Source organism: Pelobates fuscus, chromosome 13, assembly GCF_036172605.1.
Source record: "Pelobates fuscus isolate aPelFus1 chromosome 13, aPelFus1.pri, whole genome shotgun sequence".
Classification (NCBI taxonomy): Eukaryota; Metazoa; Chordata; class Amphibia; order Anura; family Pelobatidae; genus Pelobates; species Pelobates fuscus.
In genome coordinates, this window is record NC_086329.1 from 37,499,529 (window position 1) to 37,521,287 (window position 21,759).

The window sequence follows — 21,759 nt, forward strand, 5'->3', positions numbered from 1 at the left end:
TGTAAGGAGTCACCTGGGCTCCATGGCGATTGCTTTACTTTTTAGGTACCTAGCTATTCATTGCCACGCAAATGATCGATTCGCACACATTTCTGATATCATGGGTTCTGTTCACATTCTCCCCACAAAAGTCATGATAGTAAAACAAGTTTATGCAGAGAGCCTGATTACTTACCTAATCGCTGCAGATACTGCACCGTCCCCTCGTGACCTTTTAGTGGAGAGTTTGCTTTCATAGATTGCTCTAGCAGGAGCTGTAATGCTACCATGGAAAAAAATTAAAACGCGTCAACGTGCATCATACTACCTAAAACAAAGAGTCACTATTAACAAACAGCACCAAGATCTGAGATAACAGCAGTTCTGCTATTCCTGGCATGGATATTGGTTTGTTTATCCCTTTAAATGGAATGTTGGAAAAAGCAGATCATTTTCATTGATGTGCCTCTGCTCAAAGTTTAGTTAAAGGTCAAAAAATGGCACTTCAGTTCATGTGTAAAATTACAATTGGTTTGGCTTGAACCAGATGTATATAGTTTTTACAAAAACACATACAGGTGTTGCATAGGCTCCAATGACAGGTGTTGCAACAGGCCTGCTTAAATAATTGGAGGGATTCTTTTTTTTTTTTTTTAATTCTTTATTTTTGTGTGCAAGAATTCACAGATGAGCCGTGGTGCCACAATAGCAGTCACGTGCGCAAATTCAACATACATTTCACATATGGCAACTGTAAGGCATGCACAATTTTTTTAATGATAATGGTAGATTAATGAGCTTAAGCATGTGGTGTTCCCGCTATATTCGTCGCTAATACTGGTATTTTTAGCAAATGGAGCATAAACACCAGTGTATGTAAGGTTACGATTTGTTTCACTGAGGGTTGTCTGGCATATAGACTGCTATCAGAATCAGCATACGTTTAACAATCATTAAGTGCTAAGGCTAGCAAAGGAGAGTACCTTTCTCTCAGTTAGTTGTGCTGTAAGTGCTTAGCTGCGTAATAACAATCATTGACATAAAATAAAATAACAATGCTGCGGGTGAGCTTAGGTAGAGGTGAGAGTGTACTGAGAAGATCAGTACATGCTGGCATGTTAGCTTGCTTTCGGTTCGCCCATGGTACTACATAAAATGCTTATCTGACCTCCTGTGCTGCAAAAAGCTTAATATAGACATGCATGTTATGAGACATAGAATGCAGACAGTAAAATCATAAATAGTTTCTCTGCTGTAACATGGGAATAAATATGCCCGGACTGGCTCAGATCCAAGCAAGCCTGAACCTATCTATGACATCTCTCCCCGCATATCCCCGTGTGAGCAGGCTAGGAAACCGATAGGGAAAAGGTAATGGCGGCAGACAGTCATGGGAGTCCAGTTAGAGTGGAGGAACCTGAGCAGTAGCGAGCACTCAGCCCATAGCGTCCCAGTCTCTTTGGTATCAGCCAGTGCCTCTTAGGGGATGAGTGGGAGCTATAACAATGATAAAATAACAATGCTGCGGGTGAGCTTAGGTAGAGGTGAGAGTGTACTGAGAAGATCAGTACATGCTGGAATGTTAGCTTGCTTTCGGTTCGCCCATGGTACTACATAAAATGCTTATCTGACCTCCTGTGCTGCAAAAAACAGAAATTTTTACTTACCGTAAATTCTTTTTTTCTTAATATGGTGGCAGTACCAGTGGGTTTTGCTCCTTCCTGTGGACAAGCATCTAACAAGCTTAATTAAATCAACAAAACCCCTCCCCCTTGCCCTATAAGAAGGGCTATCCGGCAAAACCAACCTCAGTAAGTAGCAAGAAAAATCCCAAATAGAACTCATGCGAATCAAGATAATGTAAAATAGAGGGAGGGAAGCTGTACTGCCACCATATTAAGAAAAAAAGAATTTACGGTAAGTAAAAATTTCTGTTTTTTCTGTCATATGGTGGCAGTACCAGTGGGATATAGCAAGATCCTTAACTAGGGCGGGTTCAATGTCACCGTAGGTCGCAACTTATACGCCTAAAAGGCAGTTTCAGAGGATGAGAACATCTCTAACCTGTAGAGCTTTATGAAAATGTGGAATGGAAGCCCAAGATGGTGCCTAACAGAAGGCCACTAGAAAAAAACAAGTGTTCTTACTGGCCCAGAGGCAGCCAATACTCCAAGCGTCCTGAGAGAAGCCGGAACTTGAAGACCACCGGGAGAAAATGGCCAACCAACATACTCGCCTGAGTCAAATGAAACAAAAGAGTTGCAGGAATCACTGTATCCTGACACCTTTTATGGGAGGCTAACAAACAGAGGACCAGAATAACTGAGCTCTTTAGTCCTAGGAAAAGAGACATCACAAAGCTCCTTCAAGCTACACTTAGTACCAACCTGTAGGGAAAAAAAAAAAATGTTTAGCGTGAAGAACCACCGTGACCATGAGCAATACTGAAAAATCATCTGGGGATGAAAAATGACTGAAGCTCTCTGAACATATTAGCCGATAAGATGGCCCCCAAGAAGGTGTCCTGGAGAAACAAAACTTGTAAGGGAAACCCTTTGACAGGATCGAACGGGTGTTACCTAAAAAAAAATTTAACAAAATATATCAAAATTCAAGGACAAAAATACCAGGAAGGGAAAACAGAACTCTAGGAGGATGTCTGGACCTGGCAGATTACAAAAAACCTCAAGCTTAAAATCTGGATGTAAACTCTAAGAACAGCAGGATTCTCAGGCTTGAAGGCCTGGACCTCAAAGCAGAAAACGCCGAAGCCTGCCGAACAAGAAAAAACCAGAAGACATAAAGCAAGGGTTTTTAGACGAATGAAACACACCAGCAGGGGTGTTCCCAAAATCCCCCCCCAAAATTTCTAACCCTTATCAGAAAGTAGACCTTTAAACAGGATATATAGTTGCCAAGCAACATAGCCAAACAAATCTTCCCGCAGACCTAGATGATGAAAAAGAAACCTAGCCGTAGTCAGGCTATCAACCTGAAACTCTACAGAACCACTAGGGTAGATCCCTATACATCATGAGACCGATAGAGCTTCGAACGTTTGGGAATCAGAAACTTTATACTCAGCATGGAATAAGAACCAGGATAAGGCTCCGATAGACCTAATTTTCTAAGACAACTAGAAAAAACGTAAGCGGAAGTAAGACACATTACAAAGAGAGTAATCCATCACCGAGGGACCTGTAGTGAAACAGGAAGTGACTTGGTCGTTGAAAAGTTTGTCAACAGAGCCCTGGCTGGAACAACAATTTTCCACTCCAGAGAGTCAAATTACACGGACATAAGGACCAAACTTCCTAATTTCAAATACCCTCTCTGAGCTAGACGGCTATGTCAATCCCTCTGAAAGGAACTACTGAAAAATCTACTAGATGAATTTGCACCTCAGCAAGATAACCGCATGCAGGAGAGAGAGAGAGAGAGAGAGCGCCTAACCGGTTCCTCCCTGCCGGTTGATGTACCAACCCTGTAGAAGAGTGCGCATGAAAATTTACAGCCTTCTGCCATATCTACGGAATGAAGAGATGAAGGGTGGCAATACACCTTACAACCCCTGGAATCTGCGGATTTTCCCTTAATCATTACCACGAAACATGAAGGGGATTAAAAAAGAGCATCTGTAGCGATACCCAGAAGACATTAGACGGAAGACAGACTTCCGTAAATGAACTCTATCTAATTTGAAAATTGGATCCGCTACTACCAACACCCCTTCTTCTATGATCGGGGAGAGAAAACAGTGGGATTTCTTTTTTAACATGTTACGAGATCTAGGGACTCTTATGAATAGGCAATAGAATATATGGATTGCTGGGGAAATGTCGGTCTCCCTCTGTATGCTCAGTCTGATCTGATCTCAGTCTGATCTCCAAAAATTAAAATAATCGCCTTAATATACACAACAGTACTTCTTTAGACAGTACCGAGGTTACACGCTAATCACCTGCTACAAGTAACGGAATTTATTAGACCACTGCAATTTCTGAAACGACTGGGGCAGAGGTTAATCCTGTTCTGCAGTGTGTTGATGAAAAAACACCTACATTGTGTGTGTTCGTTAACCGTCCAAATTGCCAGAGAAATCAGTAACCTATACTGAATCTTGTATGAACAGAAAGCATACCTACACAACCTATGCCATATACCGGGGTTACGCAACTCCTGTGGAGATGATATAGATATAGATATACGAGCTACTGTGAAGATGCCATCTCTATACCGGCTAATGAGCATACATCTCCTGGTAACTCATCCATAGAGAAACTAGTGAAGACATATACTGAGGCCCTGTCTTCCCAGTACCTCATACATAAGGCATATAGAGTATACCTATATCCCATAAACTAGTGAGGCTTTTTTTTTTTTATATATAGAGTATATAAAAGGAAAAGAACCCCCCTAAAATAGCCTATAGTGGTTACTGAAGTTGAGACCACCCATCAACTCGACAGATTATATAGTAGATGCATATACTAAGGCTGAGTCCTCAAGTAACTCCTAACAGAGCATGCACGGAGGTTGAGTTCTCATTCTTAACGAATACAGTGCATACAACTAATGAAGCGGAGGCCACACTTCAAACTCGGCATAGAGCATATAGTGGGTGCATCTACTAAGGTCGAGTGGATAACAAAACAATGCGACATAGAGCATCTAGTGGATACATCTAAAGAGGTTCTTGTCCTTATACAAGGACTTTATAGTGTGTACCCTTCTGAGGCCGAGTCATCTTAGACACACACACAGAGCATATAGTGGGTACATATACTGTGCACAGCAACTCGTCATAGTGCCCATAGTGAGTGCATACACTGCTCACAGAACTTGTCATAGAACATATAGTGGTAACCTATACTGTTCACAGCAACACAACAGTGCATATAGAGAGAATATATACTGCTCATAGTAACTCGTCATAGAACATATAGTGATTACATATACTGCACATAGTAACACGTCATAGTGCATATAGTGAGAATATATACTGCTCATAGTAACTCGTCATAGAACATATAGTGATTACATATACTGTTCACAGCAACACGTCATAGTGCATATAGCGAGAATATATACTGCACATAGTAACACGTCATAGTGCATATAGTGAGAATATATACTGCTCATAGTAACTCGTCATAGAACATATAGTGATTACATATACTGCACATAGTAACACGTCATAGTGCATATAGTGAGAATATATACTGCTCATAGTAACTCGTCATAGAACATATAGTGATTACATATACTGTTCACAGCAACACGTCATAGTGCATATAGCGAGAATATATACTGCACATAGTAACACGTCATAGTGCATATAGTGAGAATATATACTGCTCATAGTAACTCGTCATAGAACATATAGTGATTACATATACTGTTCACAGCAACACGTCGTAGTGCATATAGTGAGTATATATATACTGCTCATAGTAACTCGTCATAGAATATATAGTGATTACATATACTGTTCACAGCAACACGTCGTAGTGCATATAGTGAGTATATATATACTGCTCATAGTAACTCGTCATAGAACATATAGTGATTACATATACTGTACACAGCAACACGTCGTAGTGCATATATTGCATACATCTTCTGCACACAGCAAGTCGTCATGGTGCATATAGTGAGTACATATACTACTCAGAGCAATTCGTCATAGTGCATATAGCGAGTACATATACTGCTCACAGCAATTCATCATAGTGCATATAGTGAGTTTATATACTGCTCATAGTAACTCGTCATAGAACATATAGTGATTACATATACTGTTCACAGCAACACATCGTAGTGTATATATTGCATACATCTTCTGCACACAGCACTTCGTCATAGTGCATATACTGCTCACAGCAATTCGTCATAGTGCATATAGCGAGTACATATACTGCTCACAGCAATTCGTCATAGAGCATATAGAGAGTACCTATACTGCTCACAGTAATTCATCATAGTGCATAAAGTGGGTACATATACCGTCATCTTCGTCCTCTTCTTACCACGTGGCTTCACACTTTGCAAATGAAGTGTCTAAACTTTTACAGAGATCATTTTGAAGGAAAGATTAATTTACCTCACCTCAAAATGCCTCTGAACCGTGTGGGGGGTTGGTGACACGGCGTACCACTTCTGGCAAGCATCCATGCTGTCAGTGGGTACTGCACAGCTTCATCTATGCCGAGCATCAAACTTCGCGCCTTTTTTTTTTTTTAAATAAAGTTTCGGCATGCGCATGCGCACCACCGGAAACTTTTGGTGGAACGCATCACCTCCCGGGCGTGCGTTCCACCGCTGTGCGCAGGTCATCAAGACCGCCTCCAGAAAGTATTCGCCGGAACCTTCTCGGCATAAGAGGCAATGTATCCATTTGCTCCGTAACCATAACGGAGGTAGCATGGTCTCTCAGCTAACCGCCCGGGCAGCTCTCAGACCGGAATCCCCCAGACCAGCAGCCTGTGTGTCTCACCCTCCAGATGCTGTGTCCTTCCCTCTCGGGACAAGAAAGGAAACTGAGGTTGGTTTTGCCGGATAGCCCTTCTTATAGGGCAAGGGGGAGGGGTTTTGTTGATTTAATTAAGCTTGTTAGATGCTTGTCCACAGGAAGGAGCAAAACCCACTGGTACTGCCACCATATGACAGAAAAAGCTTAATATAGACATGCATGTTATGAGACATAGAATGCAGACAGTAAAATCATAAATAGTTTCTCTGCTGTAAAATGGGAATAAATATGCCCGGACTGGCTCAGATCCAAGCAAGCCTGAACCTATCTGTGACATCTCTCCCCGCATATCCCCGTGTGAGCAGGCTAGGAAACCGATAGGGAAAAGGTAATGGCGGCAGACAGTCATGGGAGTCCAGTTAGAGTGGAGGAACCTGAGCAGTAGCGAGCACTCAGCCCATAGCGTCCCAGTCTCTTTGGTATCAGCCAGTGCCTCTTAGGGGATGAGTGGGAGCCCCCTGTGCCGGTCTGTGCTGCCGTGATGTGAGTTGTCGTTCCCTCGGACCGGCAGTGTGTGGCTTGAGTGTGGGTCTCTCGCGAGTGATTCCCGCTGGATGCACCTTGACGGCCACAGCATGAAAGTGTCGCCTCTTACCAGGTCGGCCCGCAGGTATGTTCTTTGCAGGGGAAGCTGAGTGGGACACTTCTGGACCTCGCTGCCGATTTTGGCGCCGTCACCTATGGCCTCCGCCATCTTGACTGCTGCGTCTTGGAGTCGGATCAGGGCGGCCCTGTTGTTGCTCCCTGGGTGGTCTGGGCATGCTGGGGTGAGGACCGGGATCACCCCCCCGGTCCCAAGGGGGGGGAGCGGGGCCATTTCCCAACTGGTCTGGCCCTTGGTTGAGCACCGATGGGCAGGATAGCGGGGCAGCGGCCGCCTGCTCCACTCACCGCCGGAATAGGCCTCGTTGGCGCCAGTGAGGATTCTTCCACCAGGGGACTGAAACCAGTCAGGCCAGCCTCACCCTGGGTTTGGTACTCTCCACCCGATGAGGTATACCGCCGTTTTTATGCCAAAAGCCTGAGTTTCTTGCTCGTTTCGTTTGAGTTTTCAGGAGCTGGTCTGACATGCGACCATCTTGCTCGGCGGCCTGGCCCCGCCCCCCAATAATTGGAGGGATTCTAAAGAGAAATATTAAATACCTAAAAAACTATTTGAAAAGAAACAAACAATGCAAAATAATACTAATTATACCAATTGTGTAAAAAGAAAAAAATGGAAGCCAATGCATACCACCATTCAGATGCCAGAGTGGTTTTCTATAATTTATCACTGAATTCAACTGGTTGACTGACTGAAAAGGCAACAACTTTTTAAAATTTCCCATAAACACCTGCACATTAAGAACCACTATTGAAGCATCAAGATTGGCTGACCGATTGGTTGTGGAGAGCATTGCTGCCATGCAGCGGATCCTTTGGATTCGATACAAACAAGGGATATTCTTATTTCATAAAACGTATAAGTGGCTTTTAAGCTATGCAAGAAGTCTCAATGAAAGAATGGATGACCTCACATGGGAAGACTCCCAAACCAGCGCCATAGGTTGATTTCTATAATAAAAAAGACACGGTTCTCATGAATTGTTGACTTACCCTTTTCATGTAGTCCCTTCTTCTCGTACAGAATGATCAGCTCACTCAATTTCAGTAACTTCTTTAGGATTAGTTCGCTCTCCTCCACATGGCAGTGGTTGTTCTCAAGCCGCAGAAGTGGTGCCACCAAAGGCGAATTGCTCTAGGAAACACAAGAGCGCCATGTCGATATGTAAATGTCCAGTTAGTTGCCTTCCCACACAAGATAGACTCAATGCATGATTACCCCGGGACATATTGTCCCATTCATCTTCTGCCCAGTAAGCTACTGTGTCAAGCCACCATTCATACATTTTTTAATTTTTTAATTTTTAATTTTTCTTCATTATATAAGAAACATGCAAAATGATATATTATAATATATATATATATATACATACACACACAAAACTAAAAGGTAAACAAAAAATAAAAATAAATGTAAAAATCCATCAGCCAAACAGTAGCAGCATTATCTAGGGCAGGGGTAGGCAACCTTTGGCACTCCAGATGTTGTGGACTACATCCCCCATAATGCTCTTACTCATAATACTAGCAAAGCATCATGGGAGGTATTGTATGCTTCAAGGGAACAGTAGACACCCAAAACAAAACTGTGATTGCAATATGATACTCACACGCAAGTAACACTTGAGCAGGGTAGTGTCTATAATCTGAAGGAGTTTTGACGCAGATTTGATTGTTGGGGTCCCCTCCATGATAGGTGTAGTTGTGCAAAGGCTATCATTCTCAGAATCATATGGCTTCTTCACCAGGTGGTTTCTTTTCTGTTAAGAAGTTAAATATGTAGATTATTATCTATAATAGAAACATATATGCATGGTGCATTCAGAAAGTATTCAAACCTATTTTTCCACATTTGTCAATGTTGATGCCTTATGCTACAGTGGTTTAAAAAAATCTTCACCCTTCATCTTTACACAAAAACACATCACATTGCTGTAAGTATTCAGAATTTCAACTATGGTATTTGAAATTTAGCTCAAAAGCATCCCATTTCTCTGGATCAACTTTGAGACCAGAAAATAGCGGTCCACCAATGACCCCAGTCCAACTTGACCGCTTGAGAGGATCTTGAGATAAGTTGCAGGAACTATGCAAACCTAAGTGTGCACAACTTGTCGGACTATTTCAAAAATACTTGCCAAAGATTGATCAACTAAATACGGAGTTAAGGGTTTGAATACATATGCCAACGTGAGGTCAGTTTATTTTCTGTTGAATAGATTTGCAATGGTCTCAAAAATCTGTCTGCTTTGCCATTATGGGGTATTGAGTGTAGATTAATGTGGGAAGAAAAACAAATGATAATTCTAAAACAATCTTAGCATAGGGATGACACATAAAATAAACGGGATCTGAATACTTTGTAAAAACACTGTATATGTACACAAACACACTACATGATTGTTTGATTATGGCTGCATTATTGCTTGTGTGTGTATACACACTCACTTATCACATTAAATACTTAAAACCTAAACAGAAATAATGAAGGCCTACATTACAATCACATCAGTAATCAATGTAGTCTAACTTTCTGCCCCCCGGGTAAAAAGACCAACGTTTCAGTCCCAGCTCGGGACTATATAGCAGAACAACGTTGTTCTGCTATTTAGACCCTGAGGAAAGTCCCGAGCTGATATCTATATCTATATCTATAAATATCCGGTGGAATAATACAGTTATTTTACCAGCAGGGGCTAGTTCCCTGCTGGTAACATCAGGTATGCTCGCAATAACTGGGGAACCGGTCAGCTGGTGCAAGAATAAGGGGTTCCATACTAGCCACTGAGCTGTATGCAGAACTCAAGAAAAACCAGGAATATAGGTTTATTCACAAGTCCCAGCACAGTTATTCCTTCTATACACATATTCAGTTTCCTTCTCAGAATGCAAGGATGTTACTTGTTGGACGGGAACTTAATAAAGCGATAAAATAGACGGTCTGATCTAATCATTATATTAACAACCACCACGATCACACTCCTGCTCACAGAGTCAGGTGTAAAACAAAACAAAAAAATAGGATGTGACATATGTCCACAGCAACATTCTTGCTCACTTGAGTTAAGTAATCGATGAGTGCCAAGTTAGCGGTTTCCAATTCTGGTGCAGCCAATACAGGTAGAGGGCTAGGGTACTGAATCTGCTTCTTGTATTCAAAGGGTAGGAGGTCAGCAAACAAGCCAATTACATGGGTAGGATCTAGGACAAAGACATATGTGTTTAACCCCTTTCCCCGACAAACCTTTACCATAGCTGCCTCATTTATATAAAAACGTACCGGTGCCCAGCATGGCGAAAACCTGCATGGATTCATCAAACTGCTTTTGGCAAAAGAGGTTGAAGGCATATAAGTTTTGGATATGATGGATTTGTTGTCTCTTTTCGTTTTCTCCATCGCCCTTCATTCTCTAAGAACATATCAAACAAAAACGGATTAGCAAATCGCACTACAGCAATCACTAAAAAGAGTCAAATAAAATGTAAAGACGTTTTGCCAGAGTCTGGGCTTCTGTAAGAAGTCGTATAGCACTTACTGTTAACAAGTTACCCTTCCTGGACAGTAGCCAACAAGTAGAATGAGTTCATCTAATTAGCTAGAGGTATGTATATCCGTCCTGCAGCAATGCAGTAAAATGTAAGTAACATTTACAATCTGAAGGTTAAGAAATAAAAGAAATGTGTGCTTTGGAAAAAATCTCATTGAACTGTGGCTTGGTCCAGACAGTGCTGGAAATCATTGCCTTAGGGGGTAATCTCTTTAACTATCTTGCATATTTCTAGTTTCCCCTTAAGGGGACACTATATTTACCAAAATAACTTTAGCTTAATTAACCAGTTGTGGTGTATAGATCATGTCTCTGCAGTCTCACTGCTCAATTCTATGCCATTTAGGAGTTAAATCACTTTGTTTATACAGCCCTGGGCACACCTCCCTGCGTGTGACTTACAAAGCCTTCCTAAACACTTCCTGTAAAGAGTCATCTAATGCTTACACTTTATTGCAAATTCTGTTTAATCATTTCTGATCTGCTCTGTTAATAGCTTGTTAGACCCTGCAGGAGCCTCCTGTGTGGGATTAAAGTTCAATTTTCAGAGCAGGAGAAAAGCTTTGGAAGTTACATCTGCTTGAAAATTAAACCATTTTGGTTCCATGCAGGCTGTGTCAGTCACAGCTAAGGGAGGTGTCACTAGGGCTGCATAAACAGAAACAAAGCGATCTAAATGGCAGATAATTGAGCAGTGAAACATCAGAGGCATGATCTATACACTAGAACTGCTTCATTAAAAGGAGCATTCCACTGCCACCTAGTAAGGAGAAATAAAAAAAAAAAAAATGTTTAGTAGATTTACCCCCAATGCATACATGCATACTTATGAACTGCGGCCTTTGTAAGCCGTCCCTTTGTTCCCTGGAAGAGACTGTCTTCTTGAGAAGCCTCTGACTTGGTGGTCACGCATGTGCACACACACCATCGCATGTACGCGCATCGGCTTGTGTGCGCGAGCGCCCGTCTGCAACAGAGGCACTGGTCTGGGGTCTGTGAGGGAGGGGGGAGGCAGGCATACTCACGTAGAGTGTGCTTACCACTTCCATAGCTCAGGTTAGCTAATGTCAGTAGGAAGGAATCCTTCCGGGGTGTTAGATTGACAGCCAGGTGGGAGTTCCCTGATTAATTTATTTTATATATATAAAATTAGATTTTCCAGAGAAATCAGCACTTTTATAAACTGGGGTTAAACTAGGGCACCCCTCACCCATAAAGCCCTTTAGCAAGCTGAAGTGCTTTTGGAGTGTGGAGTGGTCCTTTAACCCCTTAAGGACACATGACATGTGTGACACGTCATGATTCCCTTTTATTCCAGAAGTTTGGTCCTTAAGGGGTTAAGCTAAAGTTGTTTTAGAGACTAGAGTCCCTTTAAGTATAAAGGGTAATTCAAAACATGGACAAGCTGCTCACCCAGAGTAATGCCAGCTGTACTTCATTGCTAAGACCTTCACAAGGTAGAAAAGTTTGTCTGGCTTGCTGTGTCTCTCAAACAACCAGCCTAGCATGCTTGAGCAGGCACGAGTCTGATATGCCAAGAATACAAATTGTGTCCGTAATGACATCCGATGGATAAAACACTGAGCTGCATTGATATTACATCCAATACTTTCTGGATGATGGCTCATTTCACCAAAGACATCAAATTTTCCCTTGCTTATAAAACAGGCAAATTTCCTTACCACCAGCAGCTGTGCCAGGTCAAACTGCTTATCCTGGAGCAATTGTTGGATCTGGGTGGGAACAGAGATAGGAGCCAGCCTCCAGACAAAGTGATTGCTGGCCACGTACACAATGTTGGGTCTAAAGAAATTAAGCACAGAGAGAGACTAAAAGAGTGAATGGAAATACACCGCACTTTATATCATCATCGTTATTATTGTTAGTCTGTCTGTAGGCAACAATGCTGCACCTACATAAATGTATACAGCAAGTACACACAATGTTCAAACAGGTTTTCAAGGCTAGATGTCCCAGGAGTAAGTTTGAATATACAAAGTAAAACAAAGAGTCAGTCCTTGGTATTTGCACTTTCCTAGTGGACTTCCCGGGTCAATGAGAAGCCCAAGCAATGGACACTCTTACACACCCATCACTCTTGGATCGAGCAGCTTCAGCCACTCCAGTTGATAGAAATGGTGACGCAAGATGCTCACATATGTCGGAGTGCAAGGAGAAGCCCAATTTGATGTCTGGAGGGTGTGTAGTATTTAGTACATACTGGCATGTATCAAGCTGAGCAGAAATGTAGCACTAAAACTACCAAAGAACAGCAGCAGGACTTAATCATAAGAAAATAACCAATGCAGCTATAGTGGTTTTTGCCTGACCGCAAGCATGAAACAGGTGTTCAGGTCTGAAATAAACAGGACATTGTTTTGTAGAGTGCGGTTTAGACCCCCCCTAATCAGCGATCATTGAAATTCTTACCCTCCGGATGTAATAATGCGAGGTCTTTGCAGCTCAATACTTTGCACCAGCAGCCGTGGATCAATTGTGCGAATCTCCACGTACCTTGGCAACACGCCGATAACATAGGGAGGTTGATAATCTGCATAGGGAAAGAAAGACAAGTTAACTGACCGCACATGACGAGATCAATGCAATAGACTACTTGGGGCAGTGAAAGGGGCAGACAAACTGCAAACTTCAGGCAAAAATAGCCACACTGGAAACTCTTAAAATTTGGTTGTCAACTCATTCCTTGGGATGAAAAGCCTTTCCAATATAGAAAACCACATGCAATATGGCAACGATAAACAAATTAACAATATTCCCAGACGTTTGGGTGTTTATTTACTAAACAGTGAATGGGGAGCAAAACCATGCCAAATAAGACCATGCTATTTCGATGCTATTACAACTTCTAGTTTAGTGACTAAGATTAGTCCATCGGTTGTTGAAAGGTTATAGCACAAATATTATCCTCAATCCAATCTCCCTGCTGTGAGACACTGTAGGCATTTAGACCACTGCATCTCATTTAAAGGGACATTATAGTCACCTGAACAACTTCAGCTAATGAGGTTGTTCAGGTGAGAACGATAGCTCCCTGCAGCCTCTCTCATGTAAACACTATTTTCTGAGAAAATACAGTGTTTACATTGAAAGCTAGGAACACCTCCAGTTGCAGTCACTCAGGGTGAATCAGAGGGACTTAGGAGTTGATGGAGGCATAATATGCCTCCATCCACTCAGATCTGCTGTCAGCAGAGCACAGGGCAGCACTGTGCACAGCATCCTCTGATTCAGTGTCTCCTCCCTCTGCATGCAGGCACTGAACTTTCCTCATAGAGATTCATTGATTCAATTCATCTCTATGAGGAGATGCTGATTGGCGAGGGCTGTGTTTGAATCATGCTGGCTCTGCCCCTGATCTGCCTCTTAGTCAGTCTCAGCCAATCATATGGGGAAGCACTGTAATTGGATCAGGCTACCACATGTCAGCAGACTGCTTGTTTTTCTGAGTCTAACAGCATGCAGATTTACAGCTTCAGGCTTGAATACAGCAAGATTTTTACTATATTTATGGAGGCATGAGAGGCCCAAAGGGGGCTAGATGGTGGTAACACAATAGGGTCAGGAATACATGTTTGGACTGGGTGCAATATCCCTTTCCCCATAACCCTGCAATGTAAAGTATTGCAGTTTCAGAAAAATGCAGTGTTAATACTACCTCTAGTGGCCGTCTACCAGACCCTCTGTGGTGTAAGACAGGGTATTTTAATATAAACAGATGAGGTAAAATGAAAACACAAGTTTGGTTTTGATAAAACAAATTAACCAAGAAAAACTAAAATACTTAACTAGTTTTAGCCCAACACACATTAGTTGGCTGACAGTTTCCAATTCAAATACCAATCCCAGAAGGCCATGCTGGATAGTCATGCTATAAATTTGACATGACCCATGGAGAGTGAGTGGACGTTATTAAAAGAAACTAGGAAAAAATCAATAAATGCCCACTCTGGTCATAGAGCAAAATAAAAAGCTATCAGTTTGTAATACCAGCAAGTCTGGATTTCATACTAGACAGGAATACACATCCATAAATTGTTATGTTTATAGCCTAAAATGTGAGCCTAGGTGTATATAATACAGATATACATTATGTTATAATATAGATCGTGCTTAAAAAATAAAATAAAGACAAAACAAAAAAACGGCAGATTAAATAAAGTTGCAAACATAGCATTTGTAAAAGGAAAGGGCAAGTTCATAATTAAGCCAACTTATCCCATTTAAAGACTACACACATTAATATTTACAACAAATACTGAAATTACGTATATCATACAGAACAGCAGCTTATAAAAACAGGAAGCGATAAACTAAACAAAAAAAAAAACATGCATTTGATTGCTACAAGCGAGAAACTACTACTCTTATCAATAGCACAGCTTAGATGAAACCCCAAATCCACAGAAAGGTTCGCAAGCTGCTGTTTAAATGCTCAGAGGCTCACTTGCTAATGGGCACTGTAGACAAAAAAAAACGAGGATCTAAAAACTTAATTGCCAAGTACCAGAACCATTGCTTTTCACCTGATCTGAATTTGATATATCAGGAATGGGAAATCAATTAAATGCAGGTGTAACTTAGTTGTCTTAGTAGTTAACAATTTAACCCTTATAAAACCAGCATAGAAAAACCATGGCTTTCAATTTTATATCTTCATTAGTAGAAAAATTAGGTTCAAAACTTAGATTATTTACCTGATGGTAAATACTCAATCCAACAACTCTTGTCTTGATGCCGCACCTCACATGTGATCCGAGTTATAATCAAGGGTTAAAGTGATGTTTCCTTTCTGCACAGACAGCAGGGGATCTGACAATCAGACAACTTCGGATACCCACGTTAGAATAAAGTTCCACCAATAATTTAGATTGGCAGCATACAGAGTTAAAACACTCCAGTTAATGGTAATAAACGGTAGATGAATTTACTTTATCCAAGGAAAAGCCTGAACTTTTTAGATTGCAAGCTTGTTTGGCTAGAAACCTCCTTACCTACTATTCCCATACATCAAATCATTTTTGTTAGGATTGTTAGTTTACCTATTGTGCAGCATTACAGAATATTGTGGTTTAGACAGCGTGTTTAAAGAAACAAAAACACACAGACCTAAGTGGTGTGAACACTGCAGACATTTTTAGATAGTTTAGATGTATTTAGGTGGGTATTCTGCACCGAAACAGAACATGCATAACGTGCACATGCATTTGCTGGTAGAGGAGATGAATCACACCCTATGTGTACATTCCTTTTCTGGTTATTGGAGACACAGAGCAACCGGTGAGTGTGTTCCACAATCAGGTTGGCTTTCACAGTCATAGGAAACCCAGCCTCACTGCAACACTCAGACCAGCCTACACAGGGTAAAGCTTTTTTCTCAGTGAATAACAGCGCCTTTGAAAAAGCCTAACATTTTGGGAAAAAGGCTTACTGGAACAAAAACATTTACTAGCCTTAAAAAGAACTAAATTCAACTGTTCTTATGTCTTCTTTATGGAAAAAGAGGTAACAACCATGCCTAATTGATGGGTGGAGAACAAAATGGTGGAACACACAAAGGCTGATGTGGATTGCACCAGGCAATCACATAGCCAAAACTGAACTTAGTTAGGAAAAAAAAAAAAAACCTTAAGGTAAAAGCCACTTATCTCACCTTAACAGGCGTCTGGTGTGTTGGTAGGCTATTGGGAGCACATGGTAACTAGTCTGACACACCCGGAGGGTGTTAATCCTGGGTTTAAATATTCTGACAATAGGTTCCAGGTGCCAAAATAGTTTTGCGCGTAGCACTCTACAATCCGTAAGTGGAATGCAAGACCATCCCAGTGTGCTTTCCACCTACGGAGCCTCGCTGCCGTGCATACAGTGGCACCTGGCACAGATTGTGCTGATGTGATAAAGGAGTTAAACAGAGGAGCCCATTGTGTGTCCCATAGACTATGATGAATGAAGGACGAGCAATCCTTCACAAAAGTCAAATGGAGCCCTCTGGAAGCCACAGTCCCTCACCACGTCTGTGCAAAACCCAAATAAATGTGAGTGGCTCCACCTATTGTACCAAGGGCAGGCAGAAAACTCTGCTACCTAACCTGACTTAAGGACAGGTAAACACTGGGAAGCACAGGGTGGGATTACCCTTTATAATCTAGGAGGGTGGAAACTGTGGGTGGGGACCTCATTTAGTTTTTTTTCACCTTTTCAATGTAACCTGCCCTGTAAATGAATGGGCAACTAAACATTTGTGATGACTGCCGCTTGGATGTTTGGAAAACAAATAGCTTAATTTTCAATGAGATGTTAAAGGGACACTATAGTAACCAGAACAACTACAGCTTATTGAATTGGTTCTGGTGAGTAGAATCATTACCTTCAAGCTTTTTGCTGTTAACACTGTCTTTTCAGAGAAAATGCAGTGTTTACATTACAGCCTAGTGATAACGTCACTGGCCGCTCCTCAGATCGCTGTTAGAGATTCTTCCTGGGTCATGGCTGCATAAAATGCATACAAACATTCAGTATCTCCTCCCTCTGCATGCAGACACTGAACTTTCCTCATAGAGATTCATTGATTCAATTCATCTCTATAAGGAGATGCTGATTGGCCAGGGCTGTGTTTGAATTGTGCTGGCCCTGCCCCTGATCTGCCTCCTTGTCAGTCTCAGCCAATCCTATGGGAGAGGCATTGTGATTGGATCAGGCAACCACTTCCGATGATGTCAGATAAAATTCAGAGGCAGTAGCTTCAGACTTGAATACAAGTAAGATTTTACTATTTTTAGGGAGGCAAAGGGGGGTAGATAGTGGTTTTAACACTATAGGGTCAGGAATACATGTTTGTTTTCCTGACCCTATAGTGCTCCTTTAAAGGGATACTCCAGGCACCCAGACCACTTCTGCCCATTGAAGTGGTCTGGGTGCCAACTCCCACTATCCTTAACCCTGCAAGTGTAATTATTGCAGTTTTCATAAACTGCAATAATTACCTTGCAGGGTTAAGTCCTCCTCTAGTGGCTGTCTATTAGACAGCCACTAGAGGGATTCTCCGTGTTCATAGAACACAAAAAGTGTTTTAAGCTACGCCGGACGTCCTCACGCTATGTGAGGACCTCCAGCGTTGCTGAAATCCCCATAGGAAAGCATTGAATAATGCTTTTCTATGGGGAGGTCTAATGTGCGTGCGTGGCCATTGCCGTGCATGCGCATTAGGTCTCCCACCGGCAGGGGAGGAGAGTAGGGCAGTCTGACCAGCGCCGGACTCCGGTAAGTCACTTTAGGAGTTTTAACCCCTTCAGCAACTTGGGATGAGGGGTGGGAGGGAGAGGGGCACACTACAGGGTTCTGTAGTGCCAGGAAAACAGATGTTTTCCTGGCACTGGAGAATCCCTTTAACTTGCTTTGGAAGTTTTTATCTTCTGCTCTGTAAAGGGAACTTTAACCACACAAAGAAGGCTCCTGCTTGTAGGCTATTAGCCGAGCTGGAGATAAGAAATTCTAAATTAAGCAGTGTGCAATAAACAGAATTTACACAGGAAGCGTTTAGGAAGGATGTGCAAGTATCATGCAGGGAAGGAATCAGAAAGCTAAAAATTATATTTGTAGTTTCTTAAGGAAATATTCAATACTTACCTCTTCTCCAATACACTGCCATCAGCCCCCAAGTCGCTCAGAGGGCTCATTCCCTATGACGTGGATATGATAGTACCATTGTGTCTGAACAGGGAGACATCTGTCACACCGTTCCTATATTTGTTTAGCAAAGTGCGTTCACACCTTCACCAGAAGAAAAGGCGCACACTTCTTAAAGTAATCTTCTACTGTATTCAGCTGAGGAGATCTCTAAGTTGGGCTCACCAAATCTCACCCATTTTAACCTGGGCCGAGAGGTCCAGGACAACGCCATATGAGCCCTGAACTTGATTTTGATGGCAAAATGCTCGTGGCTCCCAGTTCTTCTCCTGTCCATGGAAGCGGAAAAGGCTTTTGATAGGTTGGACTGGAGGCTCATGAGAGGCATACTTTGGGAAATAAGAGTGGGGCCAAAGATTCTATCGAGGGTAGCTGCCCTGTATTCATGCCAGACTACGCATTAATGGGGCACTAACTGACCCTCTCCGGATACTTAATTGAACAAGACACAGGTGCCCGCTATGCCCCCTTCTGTTAGCCTTAACGCTCGAGACCTTCCTAAAATTCATGGCTTACAGGTGGAACAGACTCAACACAAGATCCTCGCATATGTATACGACTTATTGTTTATAGTTACTGACACAATCGCATCACTGCAGGAATGCAGAGTTCGAGGTGTATGGGCAGGTATCAAAACTCCAAATAAACTATTTAAAATCTGGGAGATTCTGAAGAGAACAATTCAGATTACGGATGGTGCCCATCCAGGCGCCACAAACTTTCTTCAAAACTCTTCAGGCTGAAGTTCACAAGTTTGTGTGGAGGGAAAGATCGCCCAGAATAGCACATTTGAAACTAACCCTGCGAGGTGGCTTAGTACTGCAGGACTTTTAAAAAGTACTTCATACCAGCACATCTCACCAGGACCCTAAGCTGGACAACAGCAACCACATTCTTATGTAATGATTCAGAGTTTTAACAGCCTATATGTTAACGTACAAATGTTACTTACTAATATTTACTGATGTTACTCACTGCTCTCCCCTGCGTTGGAAGAATAATAACTTTTGTGAACTCAATAAAAGTTTATTTAAAACAAATCTCACTCATGTCCAATGGGATGTCAGTCCAGTTAAGGGAACCTTGAGCTGTAAATATCCCTTCCTCGTTTACCACAACAGTCATATCATCTTGCCCAACTGCCAACTTTCCATCGCTGAGTGGCACGGCCAAGGGCTCCAACTGTTTCCCTGTTGGAAACAGCTCCTTGATAGACCCTCTTCCATCTACCTGCAGGAACAAAAAAGAAAAAAAATCTGATAACTAGAGTCAACTACAAGAATATTCCCCTGACAGATGTTTAGAATTCATATAGTAGAGCTTAACATTACTGACCCTAGTTTACCATGAGACTAAAGTAAACATTTTATCCGAGATGGAGAGAAGGGGGAGTCAGAGAAACCACAACCACTACCACAAGCAGTGTATGCCCTCAAATATTGGAGAAAGAAGCAAGAAGTGACTGCCTACACATATGGAAAGTTAAAATATAACCTTTATTAGATCCCACTGTACAGCCCTACGGAATTTGTTGGCGCTTTAATATGTACTAATTATTATCATTTATAATCTCCCCCTGCAATTGTATTATTCAAATCTACCACTAGAGGGACTATTCTATTACTTTTATTGTATTTATTTATCTATTACTTATAACTTTGTCTGCCAACCCGGGGGGGAAGAAGCACAAAGGGCTGGTAGTACTCAGCCCCTATGCTACCCCCAAAACTCTCTCTTTCACACTACGCACACAATGCATCCCTATATATACACAGAAACACACAATGCATCCCTTACACACACACAACGCATCTTACAGACACTCAATGCACCCTTTATAGACACACACACACTGCATCCCTTACATAAACAGAAACCCACCTTGCATCCCTTACACATACAACCACAGATTCACACAATGCATCCCTTACACACAACCAGAAACACACAATACATCCCTTATATACAAACACACACTGCTTTCTATCACTTACACAAAAACACACTGCTTCCACTACACAAACTGGTATCCCTATACACTACATTCCATAAGCACTCACATTAGATCCTCTACAAGAACACATAACACATCCCCTACACACTCCACTTCCTGTGAGCGAACTAATGGGTGGAACATGTAGGTGGACTTATGGTCATACTCAACATCAGGCCCTGTGGCACAGACCTTGAGCTGTGTAAGGGGCCCCAAAAAAATGGTGCTGCTTCCCGCTCTCCCAGAACATTGAATTTTGTGACAGTTACAAACAGCTGCCAGACATACTGTTCTACACCAGACCAGTGGAGCCAGCCTGCAGCCAGAGCCCATCATCATCCTCATCTGGTTGTAAGTAGGCAATCTAGTATATTGTTCATGGCACTAATCTCTAATTTAACTCACATTAAAGGGACACTAGAGTCCCCAGAACCACTGCAGCTTAATGAAGTGGTTCTAGTGTCTATATAGCCTGTCCCTGCAGGCTTTTTAATGTAAACACAGTACTGGCTTTAGTTCATATGGCAGATCACACGGGTGGGGCATTGTGATGTCACATGGGGGGCTAGGATTTTGCCTAGGGCAGCAAAAATCCTTGCACCGGCCCTGGTATTATCTCCTGCTCTGTTAATAGCTTGCTGACCCTGCAGGAGCCAATTGTATGCAATAAAAATTTACAGAGCCGGATAAAAACTTCTAAAGTAAGTTACATCTGATTGAAAAATGAAACCATTTTGATTTCATGCAGGCTGTGTCGGTTACAGCCAGGGGAGTTGTGATTAGGGCTGCATAAACAGAAACAAAGTGATTTAACTCCTAAATGGCAGAGAATTGAGCAGTGACACTGCAGGGCCATGATCTATACACCAAAACTGCTTCATAAAGTTAAAGTTGTTTTTGTGATTAGTGTCTCTTTAAGAGGTAAGCTCAGAGTATTAGGATTATGTGTGACTTATTTGTTGGCTGAGACACTGACCAGAATTCAGACATGCTACAAAACTCACCAGCATATAAAAAAAACTAGTCGGCCATCAATCTGCTCAATACCTAAAGTAACCTCAAGTAGGCACCACATGGCTCCAGGTGTGTTTGCAGCTTCCAAGTTATGGCACTCTTTACACATACAGCACTTCAGGAAGCTAAATTGTACCTGAATGCAATATTAAACCAATATGAAATAAAATAATGCCACGGATGTCACCAAGTGCAAATGTTATTATTTTTGCAGATTCCATTTTTTATTTTTCCACATATCCGTCCGTCACTCACCCTGATCAGGTAATAATCTCTCTTGAATCCAACACAGATTGCGTTATTGCACCATGCCATTGTTTTAGGAATATCTGGAACACTGAAGTCCCCCTGCAAAAAGTAATCAAACAATGAGATTGGGAAGAGTT

The 21,759-nt window shown here is 41.9% G+C and overlaps 1 protein-coding gene across 2 annotated transcripts in view; it reads right to left on the reverse strand.

Moving 5' to 3' along the window:
* Positions 1-21,759, reverse strand: part of VPS39 (VPS39 subunit of HOPS complex) — a 52,518-nt gene that overhangs the window by 14,330 nt on the left and 16,429 nt on the right. For both annotated transcript variants that reach the window (XR_010086311.1, XM_063440207.1), the window contains exons 7-15: positions 21,629-21,721; positions 19,413-19,596; positions 13,093-13,213; positions 12,345-12,465; positions 10,395-10,524; positions 10,173-10,315; positions 8,725-8,874; positions 8,108-8,249; positions 176-262 (exon numbers count right to left, since the gene is read on the reverse strand). Coding sequence is in view for 1 of the 2 variants with exons in the window: in XM_063440207.1 (XP_063296277.1) it covers positions 176-262; positions 8,108-8,249; positions 8,725-8,874; positions 10,173-10,315; positions 10,395-10,524; positions 12,345-12,465; positions 13,093-13,213; positions 19,413-19,596; positions 21,629-21,721 (1,171 nt within the window). In the remaining variant the exon portion in view is untranslated. The remainder of the gene's footprint in view (positions 1-175; positions 263-8,107; positions 8,250-8,724; positions 8,875-10,172; positions 10,316-10,394; positions 10,525-12,344; positions 12,466-13,092; positions 13,214-19,412; positions 19,597-21,628; positions 21,722-21,759) is intronic.